Genomic DNA, 15,826 nt, shown 5'->3' on the forward strand with positions numbered 1-15,826 from the left:
CCACTGGGTTCCTTGATGGGGGAATCAGGCTTTACTGGAGGGATTTCAGTTGTCCCAGCAGTGTTATGGGTATATCCAGGGATTTTGGAGGGATCCAGCTATTCACTGAAAGGAATTGCAGCAGGGGTTTCCAGGGATCCTTGGTGAGCTTTGGGTATATCCTGGGATTCAGCTCTTAATAGAAGACGGTCTCTGCAGGGTCATTGGATTCTTCACTGTAAATCCCAACCCTCGCTCGCTTCTATTGGAAGCAGCTTTTCACAAGAAACTTCAGGTGTAGCCCAGACCGGTAACATTAAAGTTATGAGTACACCTGACATGAAATAGTTTAATGTGTTCGGCATAACTCTGCAACACCGTTCATTCAGTTGTTAAAAATATATGCAAAGTGGATAATGTATTTGTTGTCAATTAACCTTGAATTAAATTGTCATTTTGTATTTCTCTCTATACTTGAAAGGACATACTTGAATAGTTTCCAGGGATCCTGTAAGTTAAAGGGTCCTTTAAGGAGTTTGCACAGATGCTTGAAGGGATCTCAGACGGTTAAACCTTTTTCGAATTTCCCTCCACCCAAGATAATGTGCATTTTCAGCATTCAATAAATGTATACAGTATACATTTTCTGCATGTGCAGGCATCAGATAAACACTATCAATGTGTAGCAAACAGTAGGAAAAGGTTTAGATTGGTGACCATGTGGTATTTTTTTTTTTATCCCAATAGAAGCTGCTATAATCATCTTATTGTAATCTTTATCTTTGTTGTTTTTGTTGTCCTAGCTCCACCGTGCAAATTAAAACGAAGACACCTGTGTCCAAATTTTAGTACGAGCTCTTCAGCCTGACATTTATTAGTTCCTATTTATTTATTTTTTTTAGCGGCCACAGCCCCGGAAGGAAGACACGCGGACACACGTTGACACTTTCTCACACGCCGCGTCCACTTTACTTGTTGCTGCTGATTGAAACAACAGCATCTTGTTGGAAGTGTCTTGCCGTGCAGGCTGTAAAGTGTAACCGGAGCTGTGTGTGTATAGACCAGAGGAGCAGTGTGGGATCGCCGGGGACCCTGTTATGTTAATTAGCCTCTGATGGACCGACAACACATGCCGCTGAAGACTAAACCAGGCGGGGCGGCATTTGTCTCTGTCCGACCGGGGGTCCGACACCTCGACCCCTGACGGCTAATGTGCATCAAACAGGCGGACGTGTCCTTCAGCATGTGGACACATCTTTACACTTATTTACACTCGAACCTGCGGAAATTCCCTTGATCCGTTTCAAAGCTTTGCTTCTCATGATTCATAATTCATACATAATGATTTAGCGGTAATAGATTAGATATATAGAGAGAAATAGAGAAAATGATTTTCAGCTTTAAAAGCTTTAATTTGAACTTATTGTCTTTCATTTTAGCTGCAGCAGACTGGCGCAACTACACGACATCTGATTTAATATTTGTCTTTAATTAAAGTTTTTTTTATATATATATACAGGATATTTGCATGTTTTTTTATTTCATTTTTTCTAATTTAGTTTCATTTTTTACAGTATCAAAAAGTCAAACATTTCCTTTTCAAAAGCCGAACACCTCCGAACTAAAAGTCAGATTGTGACAGTGGATTGTGCTGCAGGCTGTTTGATCAGGAGCATCAGACATGTGGCAGACAGACACTGTCACACTGATTCATAGAAGTGTTTACAGCATGGACGTGACAGAAACCTGCGGAAAATGTAAGCAAAATCATCCATGTTCTTCATAAATGATCGTAGACATAATTTTTCTAGGATAATCTCATTCAGAAATGTGTTAAATCACATATTATGTTTGTTTTTTTAAGGTCTGGTGAACACTGCAGTAACTAAAGATTATGATTCATTTGCAAAACATGTGCATCTTTGAGTGAATTCCCTTCACCCTCATGTCATTCGCTTTGATTCATATCAACAGTTCTCGCTGCAGGTTATGATCACTTTACATTAATCTCCTCCTACATTCATTTTCAGCTTCCTCCTGCCTCTTTATATTTCACCAGCTACGTATGTTTTGTATGAAATTATAAAATGCTGATGTGAAACGAATGTTACAATGTGGATGATTTAGCCTGGAGTGAACGTTAGTGTAACGACCCTGAAATTCCCCTGTTGTCCACTGGGTGTCAGTCTGCAGCAGGTAAAACAACCTCATACTTGTAACTTTTCAACTCTATATTTTTAATGTTTAGCTTATTATTTTCTTGCAAAACATGAAATGAAAAATAAAACTACTGAGAGATCTTGGGACTGGAGGAACTCTATATTTGGATTTTTTTTTTTTTAAATCATGGTTTAAAATCTGACCAATAAAACAATTTCCATTTGAGAACGTCGAAGGGTGACACATTCATAAGAGACACATGATGAATAGATTACCAATATTTCAAATTATTCATTTTGTGGATTTAATCAATTAAACAACTGGCTATCTCTTTAAATAACCAGTTGTTATTTAAGCAGTCAGTTGGTTCAGTGAGAACTATTCTTCATCTTCAAGGGTCGTGGTTCAAAACCCTGAGATCGACTGCTGAGGAGCCACTGAGCACGTTTTGAAATCAAATGACCAGAGATGATGGAGAAAGTAATGTCCCCTGTCCCTGCTCTTGTTTTATATCTGTTGTCTTAAAAATATCAATTATTAATTATAATTACTAATACACAGTATTATAAAATAATGTCAGTTGTATAATGGCGGCTCTAGAACTGGTTAGCCGTTGCTTCCTGGGTCGGTGGTTCAATCCCCCCCCCCCCCCAAAACTCAGGCTGCAGGAGTAAGAACATCTGGCGTAAAGAAAAGGCCAAATTTAAAAATCAAATATGAAAGTGGTGATCAACCGTAGCGTGTTGTAGTTCGATCCCCAGCTCCTCCTGTCCACACGTTGCTGCCTTTGAGCAAGGCACCGGACCGTAAAATGTTCTCACCAGAAGGATACTTTTCACTGCACAACATGACATTAGATGAGTTGCACCACACGATGGCAGCATTTGAGAGGATATAGGCCAAAGGAGCTGAACAAGAGAGGGGATGAAACTCTGGAGAGCAGAGGAGAAGATAACAAAGGACGCTCTGTGAACAGCTGTTTCACACCTGCTCCAGATGTTTCCAGAAGAAGAAGTTTTCTAGGATGATACAACACGAACACTAATAACTGAAACCGTAGTTATTAAACACACGCCGTCATAACAGTATTGAATAGAACTTCTGATTTCACTTTTTAATAATAATGATAAAGTCCTCGTTACATATTATGTACCGCACCCTTTTATTTTGAAGGTTGGACACTCTCCTTCACATCCTTTTTCTAAATCGAATTCATAGTCACAACATCAGTTGCTAAAAGACACAAAATTGTTGATTTCTACATAAGTTAAGTGCTTTGGATTAATGCCACACACGTGTGTGTGTGTGTGTGTGTGTGTGTGTGTGTGTGTGTGTGTGTGTATTTACAATTTCAGTCAAACCCCCAGTGTGTTACAACTTGACCTCTCACCTTTCCTCTCCAGCAGGTATCACGTGAAGGGGTTCGGTTCATGAGTTGCTGTTATGTGGTTTATGAATGTGGGCGTCCTCTGAAAAGAACAAATAACAAAAGTAAGAATCCACTATAAGAAACTAGAACCAAATTACACAAAATATATTTGCAGTATTAACACTGACTGTCATTACTTTGTCAAGGGAATAATAACATCTGCCCTCGGATACAGAGTCTTATATATAGAAATAAAATACTTAAATAAAATGCTATTAAACCATAAAAAATATATCAATATACTGTATATATATCCAACAACCTACAGTACAAGAAGTGGGCCCAGTGTAAATGCTGCCGTCTGTCGTTAACATACATGGTTTTCACTGAATAGGAAGCAAGTGAAAGTTTGTGAACTGAAAAGTAACTGTAGCTGTGTGAAAGATTTGAAATGTTCACCTCTGAGAAGCGTTGGAGTAGAAGTACAAAGCTGCATAAAACAGAAAATTGCAAGTTTTAAAAAAAGTAGCTCAAATTTAACCAAAAGTAAATGTACTTACATTCCACCACTGTCGTCCCTCGTGTCATCCAGATGTTCAGAGTTTCTTCATTTGCTCATCATTTTACCAAGATGCTTCATTTTACACAAGAAAATTCTGCAAAAAAAGTGAGTTTCATTTTCAAACACCAGAGGTGAAAAGTTACTACTACATTTACTTTAAAAAACAGCATTGAGGTGCTTATACTTTATACGTGAGGATTTACATTTTCTACTTTTAGTCATCAACAATTTCAGAAGCAATTTTAATTTTTCCGTTTTACTTCACTTCAATTATTTAACTTCAAATATATATAACATTAATACATTTATGTATAAACCATATTGATGCCCATGGGGCAAATTCACAAACTAACCGGCAGTATATTAAGTAATTAAAATTAGCTGCATCATTAAAGGGATGTAATTAAAATTAGCTGCAACATTAAAGTGATGTGCATATTTATGCTTTACTGGATATGTTCTATTAAAAAACAGTGTAAAATAATAACAAATATTTTGTTTTTGTAAATAAAAGGATTTTTCTTTCAATTTGTTAAAATTGTCAAAATTGCTTAAGCTTTTTAAATAGTTTTTTAAGCGGTGTGTATATACAGAGCTAATAAATGTATTATAACAGAATATTGTTTATGAGTACAGATTTTTTTAACAGCTGAGTGTGGACGCGTCGTGAGAAGAGGCTGCTGCTGTGAAACAGATCATAAATGGCAATACAGCAAAACACAGTTTCAATGACAAGCTACATATTAATCTTTACAAATATTGTTGGCGAATACTGTAGATACAATGTCATCATGTCTTATAATGACATTATAAACCATTTTGCCTATTGCTAAATGAGCAACACAATCAAATTTGAGTGATCAAATATCGTCAATACTTTTGTTTGTGTGTTATGTTTTGCCATTTGGCAGCGGCTTATGATCTGATCTTTATATCAAATGAAAAGTCTGTAAATCTGGAGCATGTGTATATACAAGTTATATGTCATATATGTTGCAACTTCAAGAGCATAAATGTAAGTGACATTATTCTGCTGTTATATTAAGCAAACCTTGACATTTGACATAATTCAATAATTAAAAACCAGTAAAGCACTTTTCCCCAGTGAGAAAAAAAAGAGTCGCTGAGGATATTTGTGAAACATTAACTTAATTCTTAAATCTCAAACACGAAACACTCACAGGAACAAACTTGTACAGTCGACAACAGTCGGATCAACTGGGATTTATTTTTTGGCATATATACTCTCAACATGCAGTGATGATCTTTAACATCGACGGATTTCACAGTAACAAACATGCTTACAGGAAATAGATGGTGGATTTTCAAAATAATGGAGTGATGATGATGATGATGATGATGATCACAGTGGTTTTTTTTACATTCATCCGTGTTTTGTTGGTTGTTGTTGGGGGTTTTTTTTGGTCGAGTCCAGTGACATCTTGAAAACATGAGGGGTGATTGTTTCACACAGATCAGTCCACACACACACACACGCACGCGCACGCTAATACATTTTTGGTTCTCCCCCGCTGCAGTGGTCCGCCACCAGCGTGTGTTCTCAGGTGGATGAGTTCAGGATGCGGGAGTCTGCGGAGTCGGAGCGCTCCTCGTACTCCTCGTCGGGGGAGTAGAGGCCCGGCTTGGGCCCCAGCGTGCAGCTCTCCTCCTGGCCGCCGATGCGCGGCTCCTCGGAGGCCCTGGGGGGCAGGATGGGCGAGCCGCGGAACACGGACGCGCCGGGCCCGGCGGGGGCCGCGGGGGAGAAGGGCGACACGTACTGCGCCGCCGAGCGGAGCTGGTACTGCTGCTGCAGGGCCATGGTATTCCACAGAGTCACGTCGTTGTGCACGAACGGGCTCGCCTGGCTGCGCGTCAGCGAGTTGCGCAGCATGAGCGGGTAGCGCGCGGGCTGCGGGAAGGACGGGTGCTGCAGGGGCACCACGCCCGGGGCGGAGTCGGACGCGAACCGCAGGGACTCGGGCACCCGGAACGCGGAGCCCACCGACCACTTGGCGCCGGAGGAGGATACCGGGTGGTAGGAGCCCAGCGTGTGCTCGAACAGGTGTCCGCTCGGGGGCAGCACCAGGGCGTCCGCGTGCGAGTCGGCGAGCGCGTGCGCGCCCCCGTCGGGACCCCGGCTGGACAGCAGCATCTCGATGGCCCCCACCAGGTCGCCCCCGCAGCCGCGCAGGATGAGCTCCAGCACGGGAGGCTTGTGCGCGGGGAAGATCTTCTTCAGCACGTCCAGCGGCGGCCGGTTGGCCCGCAGGCTGAAGGGCAGGTTGATGGAGCCGGCGAGGCCCTCGATGAGCACGCCCTGCTCCGCGGGGCTCACCCCCGGGTGCTTGTTGTGGGGGGGACTCTCGGTCTTGGCCTCCCTATTCTCGGCGGCCTTCGGGAGGCTGTAGCGGCTCTCGCTGTCCGCGTGGTGGCCCGGGGGCTCCGGGGGCTCCGGGCTGTAGCAGGCGGTCGTCTTGGAGGAGGCCTCGGGCGAGCTGACCGGGTCCTGCTCCCTCTCGCTGGAGCTGCCGCCGTTCTCTCCTCCGGACGCCTCCTCGGGGCCCTCGTCCGCCGGCTCTGCGAGACAGAAAGTCGGGGGACAAGTTTGGGCGAGGAACTGAGGGATTCAACTACAAACTAATCTCGTGTCGAGGTGTCTCCTGCTCGGGTGATTTGTGAGGAGTCTCCTCCTCCTCCTCGAAGCACTTGGCACAAGGTGCTGACTGAGTGTGTGTGTGTGTGTGTGTGTGTGTGTGTGTCATAGTGAGGAATCTATTATTCGTGTGACCACATTTCGTTAACTGATCGCCGGTTGCTCGGCAACTTTTCATCCGACGTCGACCTCCGCGGAAGAAATAGGGCGATTGCATTCGATCGGTGCCGTCGGCCCGTGATGACGACGTGTCACCGAGAGTGGAGCCAGCTGATCCGCACGGTGCACGTGTACACAAAACTATCACGGTCCTAAATAAACCTATTTATCATTTTATTTAAATGATGATCCGATTAAATCATTGACTTATTATTATTATAGGTACATTTGACCCGGAATGATCTCTTGGCGTCGAGGAGGAGTGTTGAGCACATGCTGCTTTGAAATACACAAATATAAAAAAACATTTTTTTTGAAAAAACAGCTGAAATTAAATTATTAGAATCGAAATTATTACGAAAAATGTAGCTGAAAAGTAGAAATTGATGGAATAATTGGTTGTGTTGTAATTGTTTTGTGGCCTTAAAAAAGAGTGTGTGAGGGAATAATGATTATTTTTTTAAATGTATATAATGAAATGTTCGATATATAATTTCATAACTATGACAAGCATATTGTCTATTATAACATATTGGGATGTTCATCCCTACAAAAAACGAAAAAAGATTGAAAAATAAGTGAAAATTATAAAGAATTATAAAACACTCTATATATAAGAAAGTTTGTTTCTTTTTTATACATCGAATTATTTTTCCCCAAAAAATGTTGAGTAAAAATGTCATGATACACAGACCTAGTTTTACCTGGACCAAAACACATTGGAGATAATTTTGTTGTATTGTTCTGTCATGTTCCGTGATTTGTTTTTGAAGGTAATATCATCAGCCACTACCATTTTGAATGTATTTTGTATTTATTTATCTTTTAATGCTTTCTTGTCCACGAGAAGTCATTTTATCTTGAATTCTTTTAATAAATATTAAAAGCCTGAATTCAATTATCTTGAAACAAATGTCACAATATTCAGTTTCGTTTACTTTGTTTTACTGTGAAGACCTTGAATCCACTTGACACAGATTCAATCAAAAAACCCGTGTTGACAGTGTGTGATGCACATAAAGATTAGACAAACATCTTAACGACATCTGGCTCGTTTAATTTTATTTAATTTTTCATTCAAAACATTTTTTTTTACCTCAAAAGTTTTTAGAGAAAAAAAGTTTGAAAATGAAGTCGTCAGAATCGGCCACGTTGTAGTTATGTTTATCAATATTCTTTATTAACAGTAGTTCATTTAAGTTAGTTAAATTATTTCTACCATTATTTATTTTTCAGTCCAATAGAATCCTGAGTTTGTGTCGTTTTGTCATTTTTCATCATTATGTTATTTACCTCAATCAAACATTTCCCCCCCCCCCCCCCCAAAAAATAAAAAGTTAAATGAGAAATGTAAAGCTTATGCCGCTCCTCGTCGTGCGTGTTCCTCCTCCTACCTGTGCACGTCTGCGCTCCGGCCTGCGCCGCCTCCGTGCTGCTCCACCTCAGCTCCAGCTCCTCGGAGCTCGGCGGCGTTCCCCGGTTGCCCTCGCCGGCCCCGGCCATGCCGATGCCGGGCAGCACCCGCAGCGACTCCGGGATGAGGCTCTCCAGACTCTCGTTGGCCTGCTGCCGGCGCAGCGCCACCTGCGCCGCCATGACGCGCTGCCGCTCGATGATGAGGATGCACTTCTCGCAGGTGCAGTCCTTGAAGCGGCAGTAGCGCTTGTGGCCCTTGAGCCACGACAGCACGCCGTGGTTGCGGCACCGCGCGCACTTGGGGGTCCTCTGGAGCGGGGCCCGCGGCTGGGACACCGGCGCCCCCATGTACAGGTAGGGCGACCCGTAGCCGTTCATCCTGTCGTGTTTCCCCGGGACGCACAAGTGCATGTGCGCAACGGCGGCGGCGAGGCGGAGAGCGGAGAGTTGTTGTCAGAGGGACGCGGCTGCACGGCGCTGCTCCGCCACACGCATGGCAGGATGGAGAGGAGGAGGAGGAGAAGAAGTGTTGGCTTGTTGTGGAGGATCCACCTTTTCTCTCCCGCTCCCCGCGACTGACTGACTGACAGCGCAGATACGCATCAGCCTGACGCGCACTTATGGAGACGAGTAGCCAAACGCTGCTACTCGCGTCAAAGCGCCTGTACAAAAAAAAAAAAAAAAAGTCCACGTGAGGCTGAAGTGAAACCTGCAAGTGGAGGATCAGATAACCCCCCCCCCCCCCACACACACACACACACACACACCCTCTGAGGTTCACACCCCCCTGAATAGTTTCCTTGAATATAACTTTCAAGATCAGGGGAAAGATGCAAGGAGACTGGAAACATTTGGAGGTTTGAAACAAACGCACTGCTCTCAGTGTTGTGAGAGACTCTAAGTTCCTGCAGCTGATATTTAAAACATATAATCCCCAACACAAGACAAAGAACCCAAAGAAACATTTATAGAGACTAAATATAAACGCTGACATAAGAGTCATGTGCACTGTCCTGGCACAAATCAGATTATTATTTTAACAAAATATTAGAAAACTTTCTGTTGAAACTGGTCTATAACTAAATATTCTGTTATAGATTGTGTGCAGGAGTCCCTGCATGAGTGAAAGACCCATTCAAATATGCAGTGAAAGATGTTATGCACACCTGCATTTTGCTTATGGCACTCGTTTCTATAACGGTTTTAAATATGTGACGGTATAACATTAGATTTCAATAGAAAATAGCATCATAAATTCCTTCAAATTATACGTCGACTTCCTCCAGTTCTCTGGATATCAATGATGGAGACATCACAGCTGTCAAAACTCTCCCATACGGGGACAATTTATCGGATGTATGATGGGGAAACTGAGTCTCAGGTTTAAAATGAACGAGTGCCTTTTTCTAGCAGATTCTACTGTTTCAAATTATGAGGCCAAAAATGTTATATTCTAAAAAACGGTATCGCTCAAGTCCAAACTCAGACGTCAACTGTAGCTACATCCTAATCGTGACATTCCAGCTGCCAAGACCTTTTTTAAACGTTTGTAAGTTGGAAAAATTTAAGTTAACAAATACACAAATGAAGCAATTGTTTTCCGCACGAGCACACGTTTGTACATTTTACATGAGTCGCGCGTTTCTCATTTCAACAACTCAAACACGGACATTTAATCATGAATACACCTGTAAGTTTCCACCATAAGTCAACTGGAAATCAATATTCCGTATCTATCCATCTATCCATCCCTCTATCCATCCCTCTATCCATCTATCTATCCCTCTATCCATCTATCTATCTATCCATCTATCTATCTATCCATCCATCTATCCATCCATCCATCCATCCATCCACTGTATCTCTGAAGTCAGTGTCCCTTCTCCTGGCAGCAATTTGTAGATTTTATTCCTAATAATAGGACACCAAGATTTTTTTTTTACAACTGAAAGGTGACATTGAAATTGAAAACAGCACAATAATTGCTTGAAAATAGGAATATGAGAAAAAAAGGATAAAAAACAAGCTGTGAAAACTCTGCTCTCTGACTTATCTCATCTAAGACATATACAACCCTAACTTAAGCATCCATCCTCAGATGTGTGTTTGGTTAGAGATTCCAGGACGCGTGTCTGTGTTTCTCGCACCTTTTTACGCACTTGTCCATAACTTCGATGATTAGGTCTCTCACGTGTGTGAAAAATGGGGGGGGGGGAAGAAGCCCTTTGGGAACTCCTGACGTGTTCCTCCTGCTCCACTAATAGAGGCCATTGAAACACAACACCGGACAAAAGGCCGGGGCCCATTTCGTGTGCGTAAAAAAAAAAAAAAAAAAAGGGTTCATTCAAGCAAATGATGGGATCCGAGGGCCGCGCGGGCTCAGGTCCCCGCGAGGAGAAGGGCCCGGTGAAGGGCCCGGTGCAGGTCCCCGCGCGGAGCCGCTCTGCGGGGCTATTAAGCTTTTAATTGGAACATAGCAGAGGGAAATGTTCAAGGTGACGACGAGCGGCTCCGCGCAGTTTGTGCCGGCCGAGTGGCCCTGCGGGGGGGGGCTGCAACGCACAATCAATTTATTCATGTCGTTCGTTGATAAAGAGTAAAACACAGAACCGGAATAAAAGTTTATACTGCAGCTCTGCGGTGTAATTGGCGCAAGGCCTGCTTTTTTTTTTCTTCTTCATTTTCTTATTTGAATTCTGATGCTCTGCGTGTTTGGGGGATTAAAGATGTAATGCTCCGATCTGTGTATTAAATACATAACATAATGCGTCTAATAAAGAACGTGCAGGTTTCTTTATGTGTCGGGACACTACAACATAAGAGAGGTCTCTTAGAATTAAGATTAAATATGATCAAATGTGATTCCCGGGATAAAATATTGCTGGAATAAAAGAACGTCACTACTGAGAGTGAAACTTTTGGTTTGTTTTGGCAAATTAATATTAAGCATTATATGATTATATACTCTTATCTCAAACATGTAGGCCGGAATTTTCCTCCGCCAGAGGTCATGCTAACTGCGAGCTAACATTAGCCTACTAAGACTAAGAATAATGTATTGATGTTAAAGTCCTTAGTTTTTTCACTAATGGGTCATAAACCCAAAGTATTTGGACGAATTTGAAATGTAATCTGCATGGTGACGTTGCTGAAAGAAAAATGAGGTGATCGACACTTTCATTTAAATTCATCCTCTGAGGACCATGAGTTGGTGCTGTTTTTATTTTTATAATGTGCATTTCATTTATTTTGGCACAAAATGAGTAGAAATAAAGTTTGTTTGATGGTTAAAGCGGATCCGTTTACAATAAAGAAAAACGTAGAAAATGAGGTAAAAGTCCAGCGAAGAGACGAAGACATGAGAAATGTGTGAGCAGCGATGAGGAGGCTGTTCAATTCCTCAAATTAATCTCCCAGATCATCGGCGACAAACACCGTCACTTCTTCAACGTTGTCAAGTTATCGTCAAACATGCGGTTACAGTTACACATAATGTCTCCAGTGTGATATTTTCCGTCGGTGTTTACCGTTGAGCCGGTTATTGAATTCTCAGGTTTAAGTTCTCGACTCACGCCACTTTAAAAATTAAAAAAAGAGACATTACCTTCTGTACCACTGACGCAGGTCAAAGGGCAAACCGGGCTGAAAAAATCTGTGGCTACAAAAAGATTATAATTATTGGTCGTAGGGAATTCTGCAACATAAAGTTGTGTATATTTATTTATTTTTTTACCTCTGATATTTGCTTTTCTTTAAGTTCTGTTTCGTTTTGCCTCTTCGGACCTCGAGGGAAAAATGGAGATGGAAGAATCTGAGAAGGAAGAATAAAAAAATTGCTGAAAATGTTAAGAAACCCTACGGCGAAACACAAACAGCACTTTACATCACTTTCACATATTGAAAGTTATTAAAACGAAAAAGGAAGGAAGTAAAAAAACAAACACTAAATGCCAACAAACATATCGAGCTGGATAAGACGAGACAATGACATGGTAACAATGAGGAAATGGAACATTTAAAAACATGTAGAAATGATAACGGAAGGATTTTCGTAACCGTTAACTCGACACTACGAAGTCGTAACAACGTGCGGTGACTTTTAAAGAAAAAACTCTTGGTCTCGTGTTGATCTGCGCAGAGGGAACTCCTCCGGCAGCGGGCCGAGGGAGGGGCTGACCTCGGCCCGAGTGGGGTTATTATTATTACCGGCCGCTGATTGGGGGGCGGCGCCGCCACACAAGAGTCCCGTCGCAGAAACGCTGATTGAAGCGTCCCCGGGGAGGCGGGGGGCCGCCGAGCGCCTCCAGAGGAATTAGCCAGACGTGTGAATTAGTGGGACGTTTGTCGGGAGCAGGAGAAACATCCGTCAGACGTCCCACTTCATCCACCGGCCTCCAGGGAGAGGAAAGGGAACGTCTGGAGTGTCCGTTTTTTAAGGTTTCTGCAAAAAATGAATACATTTTTAAAATTTTAATATGAAACCTATATTAAAAAACACATTTTCTACTCTTGTATCTCTGGATTCAGGACTTCTGTATAGTGATACGTCCATTAAAGAAGCTACTTCGAACCTGGGAAACGCATGTAAAGTTGAATTTATCCAAATAATTCTATGATTTTCTTTTTTGGCCTCCTCCTCTCATTCGACCTCATTGGGCTTCCCTACGTGTGAACATTCTGCATCTCTCTGTGGTCATTTTAACATGTGTGGTCGTTTCCGGTCCCTTTTCCGGACACTTTCGGTGCATGTGGTCATTTATTCGTCCCTTTGTTCCGGTTTTTGTTTGTTTTGGTCAATTTATTTTAGCGTCTTGGCCATTTTTGCATATATTCATAGTTCATTTTCATCCACTTTCGGTCATTGTGTGTCACTTTTGCTGTGGTTTTGTGTCTGTGCTCTCTGTGCCGTCTGTTGGGGATTGGTTTGGATCCCCTTCTTCAAATAAATAAGAATGTCCTAATAACTTAGGACCAAGCTAAGTTGACGGAGAGACGAGAAACTTTACATCATCTTCTACCTAAAGCAAACAACAACAACAACAAAAAAAAGAAATGAATAAAGATCTTGATAATCCTGAAGCACATCTGTCCAAACGATGACGTCTTCCCTCTGTCACATATTTGGGCTGACATCCCCTGAAGATCCCACTGAGAGCGGAGAACATCTTTCGTTGTCCAGCGGTCAGATTTGGTGAAGCTGAAACAAATTCACACATTAAATCAATTGGACTTTGTTAGGTCAACGTGCCATTAGATGTTTTCCAGGTGAAGTCCCACAGGACCAGATGCAGGACTGAAATCTACCTGCACCAACCTGTCTGACAGACCTCTTCGTTGTTGTGAATCGGACCCCTCACTCCCAGGTCCTACTGACCCTCTAAAGTTTGGCACTTCCGAGTCTTGGGAAGTTTCCGTTTCCTCCTCCAGACTTCCTTGTCTTGTATCGAGGCCCAGCCATCACTCCGCCCCCGGCGGTGTCACGGTGGGATTTAATCTATTATGGGAGGGAGTGATTCATGGAGGCAGAGGCAGCTCAAGGAAAACCAATCCTGTGACACTTTCTCCCCTGCGCTGCAGGGCAGCGGCAGCAGCTACAGAAGGACAAGGCGGCGGCGGCGGCGGCGGGTCGCCCCTGACAACCCGTGATAAACGGGCCTTCCTTAACTAAACTCGTAAAGCACGCGGCGATAAAACTCAATCTTCCGTAAAATCCAATTAAGTCATTATCTGACTGATTGTATCTTTAATTGAAAACAGAAGTGACAGTAAATTTCTGTGATATATCAGGATCAATCGATACTGCCGCACAATCTGGTCGCCAGCGGTGATTTATAATGTGGACGCCTCATAGGTAACTCCGCATTCTTCTCTCTAAAACCACTGGTGGATGAAATTAAGAGTAAGTGCGTTTCATAAAAAAAACAAAAAACAAAAAAGGCCAAAGATGGCCACGTTATTGATTACAGCAGATGGGGCAGAATCCAATGAATGTTCCCGCGGCGGCGCAGCAGAAAAGAAAATACAAGTAATTTTCTCTGGTGGGGTTTTTAATATTGTTGTTCCGCCGGCATCACGTTTACACTCCATCACTTGGAGCGATTTCGTTCTCCCCCTAAAACTTGTAGCGACATAAAACTCCAGAGATTTTCAAATTACTTCTGTTGCTGTCTGACACGAAATGAACACTTTCCGCACGAATCTCCATAAAACACACAAACGCATTTATGTGCATTATTAACATTTAAAACAACACAAACTCAAAAGATGTGGCCAACGCAGGATTATTAAAATGAGTTATTACTGTTTATATGCAAATGTCTTCACAGTTTACTGCTGTTGGAAACAGGTCTGGCTCCTCTGAGCCTTTGCTTTCTCTCCTTACTAACAATATCAAATATGGAAAAACACAAAAATGGCTGCCATCAATCATTATCTTTGTTATAAATTAATCTGTCAATAGATTTTTTTTCTCCATATTTTTGGGTGAATTACATCAGAACCAAATGTCTTCATATGACTTTTTCTTTTAAAAATCCAACAGTCCAAATCCCAAAGATATTAATATTACTATCACTTAAGACAAGACAATGTAGCAGATCATCACAGCAGGAAAACAATCAAATAAAAGATTATCATAAGAGTTTTTGATTAATTCTGCCAAGTCAATTACTCGGCTTATTGCTTCTAATTATTACAGTACCTCGGCCTCTGCTTCATCTCCATCTACCAGAGAGTGTACAAGTTGTTACATATATATATTCAAACAAACTACCGGGCTGAAGGGGGTTAAATATACAATAGACAAATGCAAATCCCCTGGAATTAATGAAGTGACCAGATCGGCGCCATAAATAAGCAGCCGATGCTCATCGAGACGCAGGGAAACGTGATTCATGTCCAACCTGCCTGTTTGATTTTTTTGTGTTTTTAATTTTCTCGTCCTACAGGAGGAGATCTCTGTCTCTGGTGGTGGACCCGTCAGAGACGTTCTCTACTTTAAACTCAGAAACAGACATAAATGCACTTTTAGCATCTTCAAAATCAGCTGACTGGGATTATGACCTGTTATTAAAAGACGTCTGGGTGTAAATCCGGATTGAACTGGTGTAAAAGTGGTTGTTTTTAATGGAGCAGGTTGATAAACAGACAATATTAGCTTATTGCATTTGTAATGCGTAATGGAGTATGTTTATCTAATTGAATTTTTAATTGCATAGGTTTGTTTTTTTTTGTTTCTTAAGAAATTTCACACTAAATTCAAATGTTGGTCACAATCTCAAAAGAAATTTAAAAGGATTTTAATATTGTTCTCCACGTTGCGTCACTTTCTGATTTCAACAACAAAACATTCTGCTTTCTAAAACATTTGATTTCCAAAGCAGAAAAAAACAAAACAAGTGATCAACTTTTCAAATACACAACCCGTCACCACGGAGTTTAAATCATTTTTTTTAAACATTTGGCCAAATCTTTTATAAATTGTCTCTGCAAGGTGTTTGTCCCGAATTCTGAAGAGTTTGTGAAC

At 42.0% G+C, this 15,826-nt stretch overlaps 1 protein-coding gene and 1 long non-coding RNA gene across 3 annotated transcripts; both read right to left on the minus strand.

Annotated features, from left to right (window-relative positions):
• Positions 1 to 2,606: 2,606 nt before the first annotated feature.
• Positions 2,607 to 4,167, minus strand: LOC118313442. Its single transcript, XR_004794469.2, has 3 exons — positions 4,069 to 4,167; positions 3,530 to 3,608; positions 2,607 to 3,071 (listed from the first exon to the last, which is right to left on the minus strand). It is a non-coding gene; the product is annotated as an uncharacterized LOC118313442 (long non-coding RNA).
• Positions 4,168 to 5,279: 1,112 nt separating this feature from the next.
• dmrt3a (doublesex and mab-3 related transcription factor 3a) lies at positions 5,280 to 15,821 on the minus strand. 2 transcript variants are annotated; one of them, XM_035638866.2, is made up of 5 exons: positions 12,508 to 15,821; positions 12,035 to 12,112; positions 11,906 to 11,959; positions 8,280 to 8,963; positions 5,280 to 6,650 (listed from the first exon to the last, which is right to left on the minus strand). In XM_035638866.2, the coding sequence occupies exons 4-5, from the start codon at positions 8,710 to 8,712 to the stop codon at positions 5,632 to 5,634; spliced, it is 1,452 nt and encodes a 483-aa protein (XP_035494759.1). In that variant the 5' UTR covers positions 8,713 to 8,963; positions 11,906 to 11,959; positions 12,035 to 12,112; positions 12,508 to 15,821; the 3' UTR covers positions 5,280 to 5,631. The 2 variants fall into 2 exon arrangements, with proteins under 2 accessions (XP_035494759.1, XP_035494760.1); XM_035638867.2 differs by lacking the exon at positions 11,906 to 11,959.
• Between the last annotated feature and the right edge of the window lie 5 nt (positions 15,822 to 15,826).

The sequence above is a fragment of the Scophthalmus maximus genome, chromosome 19, assembly GCF_022379125.1.
Source record: "Scophthalmus maximus strain ysfricsl-2021 chromosome 19, ASM2237912v1, whole genome shotgun sequence".
Classification (NCBI taxonomy): Eukaryota; Metazoa; Chordata; class Actinopteri; order Pleuronectiformes; family Scophthalmidae; genus Scophthalmus; species Scophthalmus maximus.

Excerpts from the sequence above, each read along its gene's own strand:
- dmrt3a (XM_035638867.2), bottom strand. The coding sequence starts at position 8,712 with ATGCACTTGTGCGTCCCGGGGAAACACGACAGGATGAACGGCTACGGG. Across the intron at positions 6,651-8,279 it reads CGGAGCGCAGACGTGCACAG|AGCCGGCGGACGAGGGCCCC; the intron begins GTAGGAGGAGGA and ends TCTGTCTCGCAG.